The 22,536-nt window shown below is 38.7% G+C and overlaps 2 protein-coding genes across 4 annotated transcripts in view; one reads left to right on the top strand and one right to left on the bottom strand.

Annotated features, from left to right (window-relative positions):
* AKAP7 (A-kinase anchoring protein 7) overlaps positions 1 to 22,536 on the top strand; it is an 87,439-nt gene that overhangs the window by 45,490 nt on the left and 19,413 nt on the right. For all 3 annotated transcript variants that reach the window (XM_063310093.1, XM_063310101.1, XM_063310084.1), the window contains one exon: positions 11,796 to 11,943. In XM_063310093.1, coding sequence (XP_063166163.1) covers positions 11,796 to 11,943 — 148 coding nt within the window. The remainder of the gene's footprint in view (positions 1 to 11,795; positions 11,944 to 22,536) is intronic.
* Positions 514 to 3,309, bottom strand: MSH5 (mutS homolog 5). Its single transcript, XM_063291049.1, has one exon. It carries the CDS (start codon positions 3,307 to 3,309, stop codon positions 868 to 870), a length of 2,442 nt encoding a protein of 813 aa, XP_063147119.1. The 3' UTR covers positions 514 to 867.

Genomic DNA, 22,536 nt, shown 5'->3' with positions numbered 1-22,536 from the left:
TCATATACTGCCATCTATGGTTATGCTTGAACTAACCCAAGTTATCATGGATTGTAATTGTATTTAGTAACCAGTAATAAAGGGTTTTTTCAGTGTGCAAAATACCTGAATGTTCTGAATTAAAGAATTCTATTGTAAAGCTAAAGAAACTGGGACATTTGAAAGTAATACCAACATGAAGCAATAGTAGATGTTACTTTTTAGAATACCAGCATACAAAAACACTTAACACACACAATAAGGCAAAGAAAATCTACTATTAAAAAAGGAATGTTAATCCCAATTTCTTGGCATTTAAATGTTTTTACACTGTAAATTTTCTGGACTACTTTTGTGTTATGGAAATATTTAATGTGCATTACACAAATTTACAAATTAGTTATCAGTGGAAGAAAAGGTAAGTATCCTGCACATAGCCTACGTGTGTCAAAATATCATGTCATTGACAAGTTTGTTCACAGAAAAACGGAAATCTATAAATACTCTTCTAAATTTAATTTCAGTTATAATTTACTCGTGCATACATATTTATGGTTCATCAAATCCATAACAGTAGCTGTATGGTGGCTTAGCAGCATCAGGATCATAGTTTTGTCACCTCTCATTTATGGCAGAAGGGACACGCTGGTTGGACACGTCAAGCACTTGGTAAAATATAAAGGGCTAATGGTGAAGCTCAGTTTGGTGGATTATGAATTTTTCAGATTTTTGTGTATGTCAAAAAAGCAAAGAGTAGTATTTCTTTCTGATGTATTTCCTCCTTTGCACAATTCAGTATACACTATACCATACAGTTCTATTATTTATTTATTGTGTGTCTTACAATTATTCATATGCTGTCTATTCAAATCACTCTAGGTTAATATGTTACAGTATGGAAGCTGAAGAAGGTAGCACTTCTTGATTCATAAACTCCTTTAAATCCACTTGGGAATTATCAAGATCGAGGGAGAGAAATTTATCCACCAGAGATTTGCAGCTTTGCATTTGTTTCTCTTTTGAGGGATGGTCAGTACGTTGGATAGGCTTTCCACTGCGAAACAGCTCTGATACTTCTACTCCTCGGTCAATAATTTTGGGTGGCATGCCAGCCAAAGCTGCAATATTGGCTGCGTGACTGACCGTGGACACGCCTTCTTTAATCTGATAGAAAAATACAAGCTCCTCTCCATCTTGATGGGTATCCATGGTCAGATACTGCATGAGAGGAGTGTGGGGCAAGAGCTTCAGCTGCATCAAGCTATGGAAATTGGTGGCAACAAAAATGTATGGGCACCGGCTCACTTTTGTTATCCAGTGCCTCAGCACAGCAGCCAAAAGAGAGAGGCCATCCACGGTATTTGTGCCTTTGCCAAACTCATCAATTAACACCAGAGACTTTTCAGTGGCATTATTCACTGCTTTGGCTACCTGGTTGAGATCAATCATGAAAGTGGACAGTCCAAGAGACACTGATTCTCTGCTATGGATCCTTGTATAAATTCCATCTATAGCTCCTATTTCAGCTTCAGTAGCAGGGACATAACTGCCAATTAGGGCCATGAATGTAATAAGGCCTACTTGTTTTAGATACACGCTCTTACCAGATGAGTTAGGCCCAGTAAGAAGCTTAATCCGCCCATAGGTTTCCCTGCTCTCCACTGAATTAGGCACAAAAGTTTTTGCACATAACTCCATCAGAGGGTGCCTTCCATCTTTTATGTGGATAATATGAGAATGAGAGAAGCGGGGCCGGGTATATCCATTCTCTCGAGCCATCACTGCCATGGATAACAGAACATCCAAATGTGCTGTATATTCAACCACATCACTAAGTACTGCAGATTTTTCCAAGATCTTAGACTGTAGCTGGTACATGATTAATGTTTCCTGATCTCGTATTTCACAGTGAAGGTCACCAAGCAAGCTATCCAGTTCCTTTGTCCTGGCACTGCGATAATGCAGCTTTTCTTCTGACAAGAACATAAAATCTAGACCTTCAATCTCGAAGTCAGTCTTGTTCACCATTGTGGGTAGCCGTGGAATAGAAAGTAAGAACCCTATTAAAGGAATATAAATAACACTGCAGGATGGAATTCTGTTATCCAGGTCCTCTAGTTCTTTGCGAGCTACCTCTGTAAGGAAGTCTGAAAGCCCCACTAGTTTTCGTTTCTTTTCATCAATTATGGGGTCTACGTTTGGTCTGACGATGAAGTGGTTTTCTAAGATGCTGCTTTCAAAATCTACCACTTTGCTAATTAGGCTGGCTATATAGTGTAGATCATCAGTGAAAACATGTGAAATTGTCTGGAAAAGCTCAATGGTGCTGGGGAGGGAGCGACATTTATCTCTTAGGCACACAGCACTGTAAACAGTTTTGTATAGTGCCTGCCAATCACTTACCTTTGTGTTAGAAAGAGCCATCCTCTTAAGAATCAGAGGTACATTTTTTATATTTTTGAGACATTCCTGTAGGGTCAGAATTGTTTCATGATTCTGAGCTAACAAAAGGAATTGGATAACATCCAGTCGTTTATTAAGCTCTGTAAAGTTGCTGGTGGGCCTCATGAGCCACAGTTTCATCAGTTTCTCTCCCCACTTGCACCTACAGTGGTTCAGAATCCCATATAAGCTGAGTCCTTCTTTCTTCCCACTGGCCTGTTTATACACAGAAGGATGTACTTCACTTTTAAAAATCTGCAGTACACAGTAAGTGTCTTGATCCATGTTTACAATATCTGTCAATACAAACTTTTTAAAGGCCAGGATAGGGACAACAACATGACTATCTTCTAATTCAACTCCAGGCCTTCTCCTGTCAAGGAATTTTAGCAGTCCTCCTAATGCTCTTAGTGCAAGAGGGCTCTCGAAAGGTAAAATAGAGGACAAATAAAGAATTTTCTCTGTTTCGGTAATATGAGAAGGGACAAAAGGGAATTGCCTTGATAGAATCCTTTGTTTGCTTACTTCCAAGCCAAAATCCATATTTGGATAGAGGACAACCTCTAGTTTGCCGCCTCCTGGCTTTTCTTCCTCAGTGGCACCTACATTGGTCAGAAATTTTGCAATGTTAGAATCTTGTTTGGCACTACTCAATATACATTTGGGAGATACCTCATCCACCACTTTCTGAAGCAGTTTGAGGTCTTCATTGTCAGGTGTGTCAGACATGAAATATACTGAGCAGTCTCCAGTGTCATAATAAACAATTCCCAGCTCACCTCCGTACCACAAAACACACAGGTAGACTTCAGATGGCCCTTCTTCTTCTTCAGTGACATGCCGAGGTTGGAACTGGCACTGGTTGGAAAAGGTTGCAGCAATACTCATTTTCCTTGACTTCAAAGATATTCAAGAATCTGTGTAGTTGGATAAACAATATTTGTATTAGTGGCTCATCCTTTATGGTAGATATGTGCAAAAACAGGACTATATAATCTTTGTAGGCTAGAAGCGTAAAGAGTAAAAGGGCCCAGGATAAAACAGTTGACCAGGACAAAATCTAATTAATACAATAATAATAAACTCACACACAGATACATACTGATGGTCCCGGCCACCCTTAACATTTATTCATTCCCTGGATCCACCTTTAAAATTAAAATGCACATGCATACAGAGACTCAACAATCTTTCTGTATACATTTTTTTAAAGGAAGGCTTCCAAAAGTTAAAGTAAAATTGTTAGATAAGGAAGGAACAAAAATGCTAGGAAGAAAAAGTGTATTGAATGCACTTAATTTATGCATTTAGTCTTTTCTGGAATCAAAACTGAAAATATACATTCTTCCTGCACCTGTGGAAAAAAATGCTAGGAAGAAAAAAAATAGTCTTTTTAAGGTAAGAACTGACAAATAGCCATCATCTGGAATTTTTAAAGTAGAGAATCTAAATACAAATATTATGCACAATAAATATGTAGGACCATTTTTTAATGTAAATATACAGATATTGTCGTTCTATAGAAATATAAATTCTGGACAGCAACAGATGAACCAGAATAAATTTTAGTTAACAAACATTCAATCATTCTTCTGCACAATTGTGGACCACATTATGGCTTTTGTATACAGAATGAAATATCTGAAAAAAATTCACCCCATTACGGCAGTCACAGTAAGCACTTCCATTTTGTCTGCATTTGGTTTCATACAACTCATTATTGACTGCAGGCAGGTGGGCAGGCAGGCATATAGGGGAACCTGAAGTTGTCACAGAAATAGATTTGGGTGTCATCATCAGACCGAGAGCATCCAGTTCTGTATTTCCTGATGATCCCCCACCAAGTTTCATGTGGGTATTGAAAAAGATTGGAGACAGACTGGAGCAATTAATATCCACCTGAGAGATATCTCTAAGGGATCCAGTGCACTTAAGATATCTAATAATTGACTCCTTTAAACAATAAAGTATGTCTCCGAAATATATTTACAGAACTGAATAAGATTTCTCTAATAACTTCCCAGCTAGAAGTTACAGATAAAGATCAGAAGGACAGGTGGTAAAACATACCACCCCAAGTCACCTGTCCAGTAGCTTTTTGGGGGTAGACCATCCTAATAGATCCAGGGCCATCACAAAGGTGAGGTGTAGCCATTAATCCAACCTTAACCAGACAGCAGTCTGTCCATAACACTGGGGAGACCTCAGGCTTCACTGACAGAACAGCTTCCTGATCAGAACAAAAGATCAAATTAAGCATGTGAGCTGCATTATATTGACCCACTGTCCTGTTGTGACGGTGCTCTATATTCCTGAACTACTCCAGACAAGCCGGCTCCAAAGCAGATATTGAAGTCACCCAGCACGATAAGCCTGGATGATTCTAAACTTTGAAATGATCTCTGTAGGGATTCCCTTCAGCATCAGGATGAGTAGTACACTAACAAAACCCCCAATGTATTCTGGTCCCAAGCCTAAAGTACCCAGATTCTACATGAACCAGTTCCCTCATAAGTATCCTGCTAATGGAGATAGTATAACGGTATTAATCTATTCCTCATCTATCTATAAGCCACCTTTTCAGTATTGTAAATAGACGTTTTCCATGCATAACACTAATTTTCCACCTCACTTTATCCTTAACCCTGTTAAGAATTAAGAGGTTTTGTACCCAGTGTTGCTGACTGTTCCTTTTCTAAAGTGGACCTCCATTTACAGTATTTTCAAATTATTCCAATGGCATAGACTGACTTGATCAATGGTTCCTAAATCCATACTATTTGTTTCTTCCTACATTTATATGCACGTATTATATTTCAGTCTTGTGTGTGCTTTGAAAATTATTTGGAAGAGACAAAGACACCTTTGATGAGATGCTATGCTTGCATTCCTGTGTGTTCAGCACGAGGTGTGCTGAATTCTGAATCATTTCTGAGTGATGCATAGCCTTATTTTACATATAGGCATCCACACAGGTACATACACTAGCATGTTTCCTATGTACACTGTTGCAGTACAATTGTAAAAATAACTTTCCTTAGCAAATACTTTCCTATCAAAGCCCATGTTATAGAACATTTATTTTCTGAATGTGTCTATTTTTTATCCCTTGCTTATAGAAATAAACCATTTTTCCTTCACCTCTAGTCTATAAATGTCAAACACTGAAGTTTTGTGATCCTTTGCTTATAAGTGTTCCAGGTTGGCTGTATTTGCCTTAAAGAAAGAGCGTGAACCCCTTCCCTTTGACAGAGTCTCTAGGAAAAGCTGGGTCTTGTACTGCTGCCCTAAAGACCCAAATCGTACCATTTAAAAAGAGTTTTCTTTTTAAAAGAAAGAGTTTTCTTAAGATCCTAAAGATTAACTTTTTCACGGATCTCGTGTGCATTTTTCCACACCTTGCTTGAGAACTTTAATCATCTTAATCCTTCTACAGATCCTTAATTGCTGTAGAAATACACACACACACATACTCCTCAGATCATCCCTAAATAATTTCCCCTCTTCCAGTCAAAAGAGCTACAATTGCTGTTTTCTTTCACTTTCAGCATCCCAGAGAGGGCCCCCTCCCCCAAGGCTGCAGTTCCTCAGTGTGTGTTTTCCTCGCTCTCTCCTGTTGTTGCCAGAAAAAAAAAAAGGGGGGGGCTGCCACCTAGCAGGAATAGGCTTTGAGATGAGTGAAGAAACTAACATAACTCAAGGGAGCATTTAGTATGCCATAACATAAAAATAAATCTTCTTTTCAAATGGCTTCATTGCCAGCCTATTGAGGGGAGAGGACTAAATTACTTGTTTCTGCTCGCCTGACTGACTGAAGGTTAGTTAATAAATCTGGCCCTAGGAACTTACTTGGAGCAAGGCATTTACAAAAGATCTTCCTTTTCCTCAGAAACATCTCCTCTGAATAAACGAAGGGATAACAAACGGAGGGCAGGAATCCAGTCCCTCATGATATAGTTGTCTTAGGGCCTATCGTTTCAGACTCCTGAAATGGGGCTGGAAAGGGTTCAATATTTGAATGGCCGACATAAAGTAACTGTAAAGAAGAAAACAACGTGTAAAACAAAACAAAACAAAAAGTCTGCAAGCACTATGATGCAGTGCTCAGACCCACTACTAGTTTCTTCATCCAGACTTTAAACTAACTTCAGTCCTGGGGCAAATCTATTCTTGCTTTTAGCAGCTCCAGTGTACAGAGACCAATGGCTAACAGTGTTCTTCATATTCTCAGTAGAAAGGGAATTCCATTGTAAAACATAATTCAAGCAATGCTTACTAACGGGTCAAATAATTAAATAATTAAATAATACATCATATTCCTTGATCATTTCTCAACTGGTGACCCTTGAAGCAAAAATACAAAGTAAAATCTTGTGACAATAAACACAATCAGAAAAGGTTCTCTCCAGTGACATACATGCATGTGTATTTTATTTACTTTGTTTATTTACTGCCAGATTCAGAAAACGATCCCCAACAGTTTACAGTCTAAAAGGTGTCTTGTTCTCACAGACTCATCCTTGTATCTACATTTTTTCACATCAGTGTGCAGTACATAGAGAAGCAGTAGTCCACGATCTTCCACAACTTAATGGCACCAGATAGGTTGGACTGCAAATCATACCTTCTGTGGGCTAGGAATGATATGAATTATTGTTCCATGCATCTGGACAGACATGGGATGAGGAAGGTTCAATCTATAGAGGAAGATGAGATTGCATTTTCCAGTTCTTGGAAGTTCTCTTGTTTAAATTACGAAAAGGGACAAGCTTTTCAGATTTAGAAGGGTTAGTTTGTCTCCTGTTTCTTATTCATTTAAATCCCTTGGTCAGTTAATGGAATGCAAATATTGCATTAAACTATCATACTGTATTGTAGTTGCCCTGCAGGTAGTTAAGTAGCCTCTGTCCATAGTTCTTAATTTAAAATATTTGCTGTGGAACTAGAAGGAGCTAGGGATGGGATACCAAGAAACATATGTAGCACACATGATGCACCACTAGATGTCAGTCACATTTCAAGCACTAATAGAAATATATATCACACAGTAATTACGACTGGACCTCATATATATCCTTATTTTTCTGACAGTATTGTTTGGTTCTTGTGTAAATCATTGATAGAAGAAATAAAAACTATAATTACACTTATTTATGAATAACTCTAAGCAAAAAAAAAAAAAGACAAACCATTATGATGATTGATGATTACGTGCTATTCAGTCAGTGTTGACTCTTAGCAACCACATAGATAGATTTTCTCCAGGATGATGTCCCTGACCTGATCTTTTAGCTCTTCCAACTATTGCACCCATTGCTGCTGTAATCAAGTTCATTCATTTCTTCTCCTTCCTACCCCATTTCCCAGATTATACACTTCTCAAGAGAGCGGGTCTTCATGTAATATGTCCAAATATGATACTTTGAGCCTGGTCATTTGTACCTTGAGTGAGAACTCTGGATTAATTTTTCTTTAATCCATTTGTTATTTTTCTTGGTTATTCATAGTATTCTCAAGATTCTTCTCCAACACCAGAGTTCAAAAATGTCAATACCCTTTCTATCCTGCTTCTTCAAAAACCATTAGAACTAAATTTAAAGCTGAGCATAACTTTTTAATATCTGCCTATTTTATTTTAAATATTAAATTAAAGTTACATATATGATGCGCCTGTATTTTGAAGGAGTTGTTGTTGTTTATTCGTTTAGTCGCTTCCGACTCTTCGTGACTTCATGGACCAGCCCACGCCAGAGCCTCCTGTCGGTCGTCAACACCCCCAGCTCCCCCAGGGACGAGTCCGTCACCTCTAGAATATCATCCATCCACCTTGCCCTTGGTCGGCCCCTCTTCCTTTTGCCTTCCACTCTCCCTAGCATCAGCACCTTCTCCAGGCTGTCCTGTCTTCTCATTATATGGCCAAAGTATTTCAGTTTTGCCTTTAATATCATTCCCTCAAGTGAGCAGTCTGGCTTTATTTCCTGGAGGATGGACTGGCTTGATCTTCTTGCAGTCCAAGGCACTCTCAGAATTTTCCTCCAACACCACAGTTCAAAAGCATCAATCTTCCTTCTTTCAGCCTTCTTTATGGTCCAGCTCTCACAGCCATATGTTACTACGGGGAACACCATTGCTTTAACTATGTGGACCTTTGTTGTCAGTGTGATGTCTCTGCTCTTAACTATTTTATCGAGATTTGTCATTGCTCTTCTCCCAAGGATTAAGCGTCTTCTGATTTCCTGACTGCAGTCAGCATCTGCAGAAATCTTTGCACCTAGGAATACAAAGTCTTTCACTGCTTCTACATTTTCTCCCTCTATTTGCCAGTTATCAATCAAGCTGGTTGCCATAATCTTGGTTTTTTTGAGGTTTAGCTGCAAGCCAGCTTTTGCACTTTCTTTTTTCACCTTCATCATAAGGCTCTTCAGTTCCTCTTCACTTTCATCCATCAAAGTGGTATCATCTGCATATCTGAGATTGTTAATGTTTCTTCCAGCGATTTTAACTTGTTAAATCACCTGGTAGGAAGTCATTCCAATAATTATTAAGTCAGTACTTTGTTTAGGTACTAGATGCCAGGTTGATGTCTGAATCTTACATTTACTATTACACAATTGGTTGTTCTGTTCACTTATATAATACTCTTCATACATAATAGCAGAAATCCCTGCCTATCAGTACAAATGGCGGTAATTATTTTTTATTTTGCAGTAGATTGTGAGGTTGTGCAGCACTCCAGATTCAGTTGAATAAAGTATGTGGGGGTGTGAATGCAGCACCTGTCTGCAACTTGTTAGAGTAGCCACACCTTTTCTCAAGATTGTGTAGCTGTTATGAATGGCATCTGCTTGATCCTGGAAAGACACAACGGTTTTAAAAAGGCTGAGTTTGCAGCTCTGAAATACATTTTTGGAATCCTATCTAAAATGCTACACAGTGGTATTCCAAAGAGCTGTTATTCAGAAATAAACAGGGAAACAACTGAAAAAAGGGGGGAAATAGAGACGTTAGCACAGAGGAGAAGAGTAAGAAATTACTTTGTTATCCATATTTTTATTTACAGAACAATACAAGTCCTGAGGAGGGGGAAAGGGAGAAAAAAGAGTAAACTGGCAAATCTGCCACCTTCAAAATTCTGCTGTGCTTTGTGGGTAGGGCAAGCAGGTGCACCTCTCCTCCTCCTGCAGTATTTTTTTAAAACAACGTGTTTGTTACTTTCTGCAGAAAAGACTCAAATCAGATTACAGAGGAAATAACAAAGAACCAAGCTAGTTTCTATCCCAACATAGAACTCACAAAAATGACACTAAAGAAATAAAGAATTAGGAAGAAATAACACAAACTCAGGCACCAATTCTTCTCGCTGATTTTAGTGGGAGAGAGTAGAGACAGTTGGAATCCTGATGCTTCAATGAATAAGTCTTGGTAATGCAAATCCATTGGCACTGACTCTTCAACACCTCATGACCTTCTGACCACAAGAGAGCAGTAAAGTATAGATAGAGAGTTACGGATCTACTGCCTGCTCTTTGTCTAAGAGATTGCTAATCTGAGGTTACTTCTTTCTGCCTTAGTTCCCAGGCACGTATATACAGAGCACACACTATTTGGCTCTTCTCCTGGTAGGTTGGTTGGTTGGTTGGTTGGTCATTTATTTATTTATTTAATCAATCAATCGATCAATCGCATCTATATGCCGCCCATCTCACAGAATCATGACTCAGTATTATTAGTTATGTTCTAGGCTTTGCCTATCCCTATACAGGTAGTCCTCGGTTAATAACCACTCATTCAGCAACCGTTCGAAGTTACTTCAGTCCTTGAAGTTCCGGCTGTCCCAGCACCCCTGCTGTCACATGATTGCGATCTGGGCAGTTAGTGACTGGCTTGCACTTAAAACAGTTGCAGTGTCCCATGGTCATGTGATTGTGATTTGCAACCTTCCCTGCTGGCTTCCCACAAGCAAAGTCAGTAGGGAAGTCAGCAGAGAAAGCTGCAAGTTGCTTGGGTAAGTCTCTCCCACCTGTGCACCCTCCCTGAGCCTCACTGTGCTTGTGCCGCACTTCCCTGGCCACCCGCACACTCTCATGTACCCTCTCCCACCTGGCAGCAGACATCCCAAGCCCCGCTGTGCTTGCACCACACCTCCCTGGCCACCTGTACACACCCTGGCTCCCTCTCCCACCCAGCAGCAGCCACTTACCTGCCTACTGGCCTGTTTGCAAGCCACCTGGGACTTACAACTTCCTGCCAGCTTCCCCACTGACTTTGGTTGTTGGAAGCTGGCAGGAAGTTGCAAAAAGGTGCTCACTTGACGACCCGCAATCCTCGCTTAACAACAGCAATGGGGACTTCAGGGATTGCTGTCGTTAATGTTATGTGATGTCACGCTGTACAACTGCATCACTTAGCAATGGAAATTCCAGTCCCAATTGCCATTGTAACTCAAGGACTACCTGTAATGTTTTTCCTTTAAATACATCCCCTTATAAAACCTACTTCATGAATAATTGGTCAAATCAGATTCCCACTTCTCAGGAACACATGCAGAATGCTTCAACTTCCATCATAATGGTGGGGCTTTGGATCCAGTGATCAGCTTAAGCCTACTCTTTCTATGGGTTACTGGGACCTTCACTGTACACATACCTTCTTTGTTAGACCTCTTCTCCACTAGTGAAGGAGCAACATTCTAGGTATTGTGGGGACATTGAGGAAGATGTCAACCTTGGATCATTTCCTCTTGAGTGGACTTGCTAATTGCTTCACATTTTTGCTTTTATGTGCAGGGACTAATCTGCACAGCTATCCAAAGGGAGAGTACAAAAAGTATGAATGCATACCACATCTTGTCACTCTTGCCATTGCCTGCATGGTAATGCTGAACTGCCAGGAAGAGCTGGGAATACCACAGCAAAGCATGGAGCTAACAGAGATTAGCTATGAGTCTGGTGTTAACCTCAATTGCTAATTATATTATTTACTAATTAAAAGAATTGTATGTACTAATGAACAGAGTACATACACATCACGATCTATTGGAGATGGTATTTACAATTGATAGCAGGTTTCACTGTGTTGATCTTTTCCAGTGTTATGCAGAAGGCTACTTTAAGAAGATGAGAACCTTACTTGCTTAGGCTATGGCAGTGAAATTTAATGCTTAATAAATTAATATACCTGTAATAGTTTTCTAAATTAGGTCATTAGCTAGGAAATAATCAACTTTATTTTAAAATTTCATTAGATTAGAAACTTTAGTACTATCCAGAAGATTCACATTTTTCAGTTATTCCATGAACTGTTTTATATACTCATTGTATGGTGTTTACGTCCTCCTCCTCCTCCTGACTGTGCTTTTTCTTTGATGTTTCAAGGGAGTAAAAAGAATTGATCCAAGCATGTTTGCAAATTTCAAGAATCATTATTTTGGCGATGAACTTATGAAGCGTCTAGATCTTTGCTCAATGTTGAAAAAAAAGCAACCTAATGGCTACTATCATTGTGAATCTTCTATTATAGTGGGTAAGAAAATATATTTCTTAACCTTTTCTATGCTACCTAAAAATGGAGAATGTACAGTACGCGTAAAAATTTTGCTGATTTCTTTAGAGAATTTTGCAAGTGAATTTAACATTAAGAATGCAAGTATGAGTACTAGGCCTTTGAGTAAGTCTTTGAAGCATTTTTATGTAGTACTGCCCTGTCTTTAGCCATTGCTCTTAGAAAAGTGGGCTGTGTGGCATACCCGAACTGCAGTGGATACTTTTTTGTTTGGTTCCTCAGACTGAAGCATAATTCCAGTAATCTGGGGAGATCACTATAGCATCTATTGGTTTTGCTGCCACCACCAAATACTTTCCTGATTTGGAAATTCTTTTTTTTATGTATGTAATATGTATTCATATGTGTGTTTGTGTGTGTATAAAAGGTAACATACATTGGAGGAAGACAGAAAGCGTTTATTATAAAACTTCAAAAGAACTGTAAAAGCACTCCCCTTAAGTTTATAATTTAGTTTAACCTCTCTTAACTTTCACAGCAACATGGCTTCTAGTTGTTGTACAAAGTAGCTATATATCAGCAATAAATATCTGTTCACAGTGATAGTAGGAGGATTTCCTTTGTCTTAGGCTTCAAGCTTCTCATACCTACGTGTCCACCAAATCCCTCTTTCTTCACCTCACTTCCCTTTAGAATTTAAACTGAAATGTGTGTCCTGTGTTGATCCTTCTTTGAGTGACAGTTCTAATACTCAGTTATCATGGGTAGTGCTTATATTTATAAAAGCTTCCAAGTTCACAAACTGATAAATTGGATCTTTAATTGCACATTAAAATTGCTTTCTCTGTCATGCTTTAGGAAGGTAAGGCTAAAAGACTTATTTGGGATCTGCTTATCTTCCTTCTACTGCAACAGAATTGGTGGAAACAGAATAGAATTAGGGTTGTTTCTCACAGTTGATTTGAAGTGTTATGCACCTGTCCTTGAGCCAACAGAAAATTTGCTTCTTCTGTTCTGTAGAATCCTGTTCTGCTACAGTAACAAGGCCAGCAAATGGTGCTGTCATTTATTTATTTATTGCAGGCCACATTAGGAAAGGGGATTCTCCTCGCTTTGTTTCCCACCCCAGAAAGTGACGCTTGCTGGCAGGAAAGCAACCAATTGCTGTCCCTAGTATAGAGTGGGGCAAGTTTGTGTGGAAGCTTAGAAAAAGGACTTAGCCACCTGTCAAGTTGCTCAACTAATAAATGACAGGCTCAGGAAGAGGGATATCAGGGGAAATATGTAGGAATGATTGATAATGAACAAAGACAGTTTGCAAGTAGCACTGCAGGGAAGTGGCTGTGCTGGCAATCAGTGACCAAGGGATCCAGTTGACTTCATGGCTGGAAGAGTCCAGGGAACAGCTGTGGAGGACACATGTACTGGAGGAGACTTCTGGAATCATGCAATTGAATTGGTCTGCCTGTAAGAACTGCCATCACCCTGGTCTGTAATATCTCCAAAGCTGGAACAGAATGGGCAAAACGGTGCCCTTCTGCCCCCCCATTGAGGATAATAATAAGTAACCGTGGTGCATTCTACAAACAGCTATAGAAATTGCAGTTGCATGAGACTGTTTGGGAGCATTGTCTGGGCAAGGCAATAGTTGTAGCATTCTTGCAAGAGTCCTGAGAAACATAAAAGGAAATAGTAAGAAGTACAGCCATGTAAACTTTTGGTAGAAGCAGCAGAGAATCTGTAATGCATCCAGTTGTATCAGCTAGCAATACACATATGGCAGAACCTGGCTGTGTTTCCTAGTTTCTATGTGCATAGGACTATTGATATTTCAAAAAAAAAAAAAAGCACTAAACCCATGTTTTAAAAAATAGGTCAGCATTTTTTCCAAGCAGCACTAAATCTTTGTTTTTAAAGAAGTTGTTTGCATTCCCATAGAGCAGCACAGCTTACTCTTTCACTGTCAAGAGGTGGTTTACCCAGCTTGCAAGTGCAGGAGTTCTTATAACACAGAGAGAAGCAACATTGGAATTGGCCGTTTATTTGATCCTCTCCCTTCAAACTTCAAAGCTAAGGTTTGTACAGAAATAGAGCTGGTTCCAAGTACCTTTAGTCCTGTACCCAACAAATGGAAAGGTCAAAGAGAAGCAGAGAGAAACAAAGGAAGAGAGAAACAGTTTAGAATCTTTTTGTAGAGGAATTCTGTAGGCTCTCATTTGAGGGGCAAATTTAGTTTGCTGGACCCAGCTTCAGAAAGCTTCATATGAAATACATTATTTCCAGTTGAAGGTCTTGCAAAAAGTGCTTGGCAAACTCTTCAGCAGCATCAAAAAGCAGGAAATCTTGGAAGAGTTTGACCAAGTTAGTCAGGCAGGTTACCAATTAAGCTGCTGCAGACATGGACTCGGGATGAGACAAAGGCAGTGTCATGAGTACATTTGGCCCATCGTGTCCGAGATCTGTTAAATGTGGGTCCACTAAATCAAGGTTTCACTGTACACCTGAAATACCTATTTCAGCCAAGTATTTGGCTGTTTATTCTTTGTAGTTACTCTGTATCCATGTAAGAGCACTTTCTTATTTGATCTAGGGCAGGAAAAAAGATTTGCAGGAAGAAAATCCATAATGACTTTTGTTTTCAAGACTATTTCTCCCTGCTAATATAAACCACCGTGGACCTGTGAATAACACAACTGTTTTTGTTTTTTTTTAAAAACTGCATTTCTCTACATTTTAGGAACTGTGTACTATATAAACTTGCAGATAAGTCAAGAATTTTAGGTGCTAAAATTACCCAAAAAATTGGGTTCAGTTTATCCATGGACGGGCTTATCTGTAAGTGCACATGGTAATGCCTTTCTAAAGTACCTTTATGTCCTGTATATACTCACATATGAGCCCATTCACGGATAAGCCAATCCTTGAATTTTTAACCAAAATACCACAAAAAATGTGCCACCCATGGATAAGCCAATCGTGAAAATTAAAACATATAAAAGGATGCAGGATTGAATTGGCTGGACATATGTTATGGGAGACAGGTGGTCCCTCAAGTAATCAAACACTTTAATATGGCTGAAAAAAAGATGAGGTTAAGAATATCCAAACGTGAAATCTGTTCTGCAGTATAAGGCTCTTTTTTTTAACTAGAATATTTGAACTGCAGTACTGTATCTTGGGATCTCTTCAGGTTCAGTATGAATAGTGTTAGCAGTTGTATAACTAGCAACTGCTAATAAGTTTTAGATCAAAGGTGTTTTAGAATTATTTGTGAACCAAAGGTTGTGGTAAAGATTTGAAAAGATGCAGAAAAACACAAAACCAAGTGTTTTGTGCAGGGGTCTCATGATTATCCAAAATAAAAATATTTATATTAAGAAATTAAATTTTAAGAACTTCACTTTTATCTATAGGCATAGAAAGCATGCTTACTGCAGGCAATAACTAATTAATTAGTTTTAGCTGTGTATTGCAATAATTGATATACTGACTACATCTTGCAAATTTATTGGCTCTTATAATAATTCAAAAGGGACGCGGTGGCGCTGTGGGTTAAACCGCTGAGCTCCTGGGCTTGCCGATTGGAAGGTCGGCGGTTTGAATCCGCATGACAGGGTGAGCTCTCGTTGCTAGTCCCAGCTCCTGCCAACCTAGCAGTTCGAAAACATGCAAATGTGAGTAAATTAATAGGTACCGCTTTGGCAGGCAGGTAATGGCGTTCCGTTTAGTTATGCCAGCCACATGACCATGGAAGTGTCTACGGACAAACACCGGCTCTTCGGCTTTGAAACGGAGATGAGCACTGCCCCCTAGAGTCAGACACAACTGGACTTAATGTCAAGGGAAACCTTTACCTTTACTATAATAATTCAAATCCTAAGATACCACTAAACAGTAAAATACTTTATTACTCAATGTTATGCATTAATTCTACAGTATATTGATGTATTAGTACTAAATGAAAAAAGATACGATTGTTAACAGTACAGTATACTTCAGGGACATTCAAATAATTTGATTTAATTTTCTTTTGATTTAGTCCTTTTCCCCTGTGATTTTTAATATACAGTACATAGTCAGAAGAAATGAATGATGGAGGAATTAAAAGCTTAATTCTCAGAATAAATAAATGGCAACAAGGCTAACCTGTTAAAATATGATAGGATATATGGTTAAAACTTACAATAGATTAATAATGATGTGTTACTGTGGAATGATCTTATCTCAAAGCATTAAGATAAAGCTTTCTTTGAAGTTTGCTTGATTTAGCTAATGTCCCCATAAAATACTTTCTAACAGCTTTGGTATATCATTCAGGCTATGAGTTAATGCTCTAAGAATATCTATTTTAATTTGTGCAAGCACTCTGGCCCAATTTTGAAAATATTTTTGAATTGCTACTGTTATTGTTGAGGAACCCATACAGAGTTATAAATAAATGGTCACATTTACGCTGGGCTAGATTGCTTTTGTTTGGAATAAAGGTTGATATTAAAAAGTGCCATCCTGCAGAGAAAAATGAGGAGCTTTGAAGCCTGTTTCTGCTTGTAATTTAGAGGATTCAGCTGCAAAATGTATTATTAGATACAGTTAAACCCTTTGAGAATGATAGTGTACATTCTTGAGAAACCGTAATAAAGAGATTTAACTCACTTCTATCAATAGACCCTGGAGAAAGGGGAAAAGGGCTTTTCAAATAAGACAGGGTTTTGGGGTTTGATTTTTAATGTTCTTAAACATTAAAGTATTGCTTTAAGTCTTGCTTTAGAATTCAAATAATAGAATTCTTTACATCAGAATATAGTACAGCTGGGGACATCCACTGGCAATGTCAGCTGGGTCAAAATGGTGGGTGCTATTGTAGTGATCAAACTCCCGCACATGTTAGAAGAGGCAAGGCTTTAGTTGCCAGTTATGCCTGTCATTGTGATGCTGTTGACCCTGCAGATATCCCTGGCTACAACCCTGTATTGATAATTTGGCATTTATGTAACAATTCAGGCACTGTGACTTTTATATCATATAGCTCTCTGTGCATTGTGCCACAAAAGCTGTGTGGAGGAAAAGGAGGCCTTCAGGAATACCAAGTAACTTCATAAAAAGTGAACTTTTTACAAGGAAATCTTCAGGATGGCCTTCTGTTGTCCGTAGAATCCCAAGACTAAATCTATTTTAAGGAAGTCAGAGAACCGAAATAAATCTGAATCCGAAATAAATCTATTCTAATCTGTCTAACAGATCTTTTAAAATCTTTGTGTTAAGATATGTCTACCCTATTTATGTATACAGTTAGTCCTTGGTTAATGACCACTCGTTCAACAATCGTTTGAAGTTACGGTGGTGTTGAAAGAGTGGTACTTATGACCGATCCTTGAAGTTCCAGCTGTCCCAGCACCCCCACAGTCATGCGATCACTATTTGCAACCTTTCCTGTCAGCTTCCTACAAGCAAAGTCAATGGGGAAGCTGACAGGGAAGGTCACAGGTCACTCTGGTAAGTTTCCCAGCTTGTGCTGCACTCGCCCCTCGTGCGCCCTCCTGCACCCTGCAGCAGCCACCCCAAGTCCTGCCGCGGTTGCAGTGTAGCTCTCTGCCCCTCACACACCCCTCAGACCCTCCCCACCCAACAGCAGCCACTTACCTGCCTGCCAGCTTGCTTGTAAGTCGCCTGGGACTTGCAATTTCCTGCTGGTTTCCCCACTGACTTTGGTTGTTGGAAGCTGGCAGGAAGTTGCAAGGAGGTCCTTGGTTAACCATCCATGAACCTTGCTTAATGACAGCAACAGGGACTGCTGGGATTGCTGCCACTAAGCAATGTGGTCATGTGACATCATGCTTTATGACCACATCACTTAGCGATGGAAATTCCAGTCCCAATTACCATCATTAATGGAGGACTACCTGTATAGGAAAAGAGGCCCCCATTGGGTTCATATATTGTACTAACCAATAATGTATAGTAGCTTGTTTGGTTTTGCCCTAGTTATGTATATGAACAAAATCACAGTGATTTATAAGCTATGGCGTATGGCTCATGTTATTGCATGAACTCAGCCATTGTGGTTTAGTCAGAAAATCATTGTTTAGCAAATAATAGCTTAGTGTGATGAGAAAAGGAGGCCATTCTTCCTTTCTTCTCTCTGTGTTGATATACACACATATACATAGATAAAGAGTAAAGCATTTTCTTTGAAATCTCAGATCTATCCCTTTTAGTAAGGAATTGGTGGTGTGCAAGAGTGTTCATGTAAAAACACTACCCAAAATGGATGATTTCTTTTTGAAAATGTCACTGTAGTTTTAATGAACTAAATATATGAGGAAATGAAGATTTCTAACAGGAAATTTGAACTCTAAATAGGCTGTGCATGTTTGAACATTTTTGTGATATAGAATCAATGGTATCTAAAAAGCAATGAAATTTTGGTTAATGAAGAAAATTCACAGAACAGGAAAAAATATTTAATACTCATAGCAGCTAGTCCAGTAGTGATATAACAATGGACCTTAGATTCCAATGGGAACTGTCCTAACAGCCAGGAACCACGCTGAGACAAGGAATAGGTCTCTAGTGTTTTATTACTGCTACATAACAGAGAATCCTAACAAACTGAAGAAGCATGGGAAAAACCCAGACATATAAACCCCAAAGACTAAGGCGGGCCCGATCTGTGTCTCTTTGAATGGCCACCTAATTCCTCAGTACTACACATGCGCTTTACAGCCTGGATGGGAGCCCCCTGCTCGCCATCCTCACTCATGACATGAACAGAAAAAAGTAACTGGGGTCCCTCACCTCCCTGGCTTTAGTATTTCAAATGTTTGTTTGTTTGTTCTTTGATTCTGCATTAGCATGCAGCAATGTCCATATAGAACAAGTTGTCTGTTTTTTCACTTGGCCCTCCTTTTGCCAGACCTGCAACACAAAAGGGAAGAAGGTGGTAACGGAAAAGGTAGCCATGGCCATGAGAATTTTTTATTTTATTTTACTGATAGATATCTATCCTAAGAAACAAGAACAAATATATTCATACTTAAGACAAACTAAAACAAAAATAGATTACCACAGAAATTGAAATGTCGCTACAGACTTCAGGCTTCTGTCTCTGATTTCAGTGACGCTGTTCAGAAGGGGCTTTAGAGCATTGTGGGAGCCACTGCTTGTCACTCCTGACCTAAAAGGAATCATCTTCATGATGCAGATTGGGGACTGCATTGGACAGGGCCGCAACTAGGGTCTGTGTCACCCAGGGCAAACATGGATTCCGCGCCCATTTTGGCGCCTCCCCAGCACAGTGCCCGGGGCACATGCCCTGGTTGCCCCCCCCCCCCCAGTTGCGGCCCTGGCATTGGAGAGATAGCGTCTTGCTTAAACTTGCCCAGTGAGTTCAGGAGACCAATGTGATCAGTTAATCGGGATGGGAGAGAAATTTGTTCAGCTCACATCTTAAAGCATACATTTCTAAATAGTTTTTCTTGAATAAATTTGTATACAAAAATGCAATTATACTTTAATTTTTGCATCTTTCTTACCTTTGTGATGCTGTTTTTCAGTCAGAACTGAGTATAAGTCTGTGTACTTTAGCAAGAAAGTACACAAAACTGTATGTTTTAAAAAAATAATGGATAAAGATGCATTTTATTCAGGAAGTATATATTTTAGGGAAAAGAATATACTTATGAATTTTTATGCAGATTTTAAAAAATTGTAAACAAATGTAGATATGGAATGAAGTGTATTTAAAAAGTATAAAAACAGGGAAACTAAAATGAACAGATTTATGTATTAAAACCTGATTGTATATCACATCATTTTGCGTCACTGACAGAAAGTGTTCATAGTTAAGTTTTATTAAATTCAGTGTGAGAATTTTAAACCCACATTTTTCTTCACACTGAAATTATTTGGACATATTTCATTAGATATTCTTAGAAATTAACTATTTGTTGTCACTTATTTTCACTACACAGTGAAAATAAAAATCAAACAAGCATTTTTCCCAATTTATTCCCATTTTTCCTTTATAAATTAATGGGCATAAGTCCCCTGAAAAGAAAGAAATGAAACTAGTTCCCACTAGACATATTTTCTTTTGCTTTAATGACAGGCTTTTACTTATGCCTGTAGATGTGTGTTAAGTAGTCATGTTTAATTCATTTGTTCTTTAGAATATGGGTCATGTGGTTTTTTTAACATTTGATTTGACAGGCTGACAGTTTTTGCTTAAGCAGGCTTTATTACAAAATGTAGATGAAGCTGTTCATATGCATGATAAGTTCTATAGTCGATCCTGCCATATCAGAATAATTTACAAGTACCATATAATATTTCCCTGAAAGTATCACGCTAGTATTTCCATGAAAGAACCTTCTGACTTCTGTCCCTGATAAGGCAGCAAAATGATCTGGGAACAATTCGTAGCATTCTCAGGACAGGGCGTTCTGTTCATATTGTTTTAAAGAACAGTTGTGATTCAATATTTAAAAATAATGCTCCTCTGTTTTTGTTTGTGGATGATACTGCAAAGAAGAAAGTCTTCTAGCAATTGGGTACTAGTTGTTAAAGACCCAGTAAGAAGAGGATAGAGGCCTATTACATACATGTTGTCCTGTGACCAGTGATTTTTCCCTTCAAAATTTACTTCATGATTAAAGATCAAGAGAACCAGGTGTTTAGAATCAGTGGTATCATCACATTATCCCAGCTGGATTATGAGTTTAGTAATTACCTCACAATTGTTTAAGGTAAATCATAAAGAGAACGCTATAGGTTGCTGTGAAATATTAACTACTGCTCTGATTTTGGTGGGAAATGATTGCTTTTGCTGGTATTTTGGGCTGCAGCGTCAAATTAGGCTCAGCCACCATGGCACGTGGTGAAAGATAAGATGAGCTGTAGTTGCCCTATAGTCTGTAGGGTCCCATGCCCTGAGGCCAGCCCGCCCCTCCCTCAAATAAAATGATCAAAAGCGTATCCAGAATGCTTGAGGTACAAGAAATTCTGCCAGGGCAAGATCAAACAATAGGTGGCTCTTCAACTTCTGTCCTCATTACTTCATTGTTTGTGGCTGTTTCTGTCTGTGGAGCCCTTCTTCAGGGCATGTTCTATCCTCTGTTGGGCATTTTCTCACTTCTAATGGTTTTTCCCTTATAATTAATTACATAAGCATAACAAAGCATCATCCATCATGTGGTATTAGTCAAAGCCTAGGAGAATTTGATATGCTCCCTGACCTTAAAACTTGGGAAAAGAAAAAAAAAACATATACTTAAATAGAGGTATCACCTTTCTCTGGTTACATTCCTGCATCTTTGTAAGTTTTAAGTGAGGTAGGAATATAAAATGCAGGGGTTGTTTTAGAATTGAGATGTAGTGATGAAAAATGTTGTACCTCTTATATTTCTGCAAGTACTATAGCTTTTAAGGCATAGAAGGACAAGAGGAAAAAAAAATCTGAGAAGGAAACCCTGTCTGTAACATTGTCCCAACTCTAAGCTTCATAGAAAGATTTTCAAGCTAGCTATTAATATATACCAGTTCTTAATGGTGACAGAGTACTGTATCCTGATATTCTAAATTCCTGGGCAAAGAAATTGTGAACTGTGTGAAGCATCCATGTGTGTGTTTGTGAATTAGTGTCACTGTAAACCCCTCCAGATGGTAAAAATACTATCGGTGCTAAGGACAAGGAGGTGGAGCTTTCCTCATTCTTCTCAGCCCAGAGCTTGCCTGCTTTCCCTTTCCCTCCCCTCAGTGTGCCTGTGCCTTTCTGCGTGCCTCTGAGTAGAATGAACAGTTTTCCTTCAGAGTCGAGATCCACATCCAGTTTACAGTTTGGGGTGGTGTGCGCTGAAAGGACGAGGAAGAAAACAGAACCGTAAATATCATGGGCCAGCTGTGCTGTTATCCTTTTGGGAGAGAGGAGGAAAAAATCAGTAAGTCTGATTGTTTTGTGCAGTGCCTGGGATCAATACTGGGTGCAGCTATTTTAGAATGTAGTTTGCTGCTAAGAAAAGACAGCTATATGCATTTGGGGTGGACAGCTATATACATTTTAAATGATATATTATGGTTCAAAGGAATGCAGGTAAGTAGAAATTGAACATATATCTGTATGTTTATATACATGATGTATTAAATCTCAGGCAGGGAAACAAATTATATCTGTAACTCTGAATTATGAATGGTTATTCAGTTAGTGCATATAATTAAATATGACATCTTAACATCGGGGTGTGTATTTGTTTAACTTATCAGATGTACCCTATCAGATAGGGCAGTATTGCCATGCTAAAGTCTAATTCCAGTTGAAGGCTGTGCTTACTAGCAAAATGTAACAGACATGGAGGACCAAAAAGCCAGATGATTTGTTGCTGTTCTACTTAAAAATAGGAAAATGATTCTCTAGTACTTTTGCTATAATGCATTGCACCTCTTCAAAGAGAGTCTTCTTTTCTGAACAGCTGCCAGGCATGTTCCTAGTTTTATTCAGATTGCAGAAAAGGCATTGCCACAGATACATTCTATTAACTTATAATAATCATTTCACTTGAATGTTCATTTTTTTAATTATGTGTTTTAGAATAGTTTGTATAGCAACATTCAAACATTGTG

Source organism: Candoia aspera, chromosome 1 (assembly GCF_035149785.1).
Source record: "Candoia aspera isolate rCanAsp1 chromosome 1, rCanAsp1.hap2, whole genome shotgun sequence".
NCBI classification, from domain to species: domain Eukaryota; kingdom Metazoa; phylum Chordata; class Lepidosauria; order Squamata; family Boidae; genus Candoia; species Candoia aspera.
This window is presented reverse-complemented; position numbering and strand designations above follow the sequence as displayed.

What these genes read in the sequence shown, in the direction of transcription:
- MSH5 (XM_063291049.1), bottom strand. Translation starts at nt 3,309, where the DNA reads ATGAGTATTGCTGCAACCTTTTCCAACCAGTGCCAGTTCCAACCTCGG.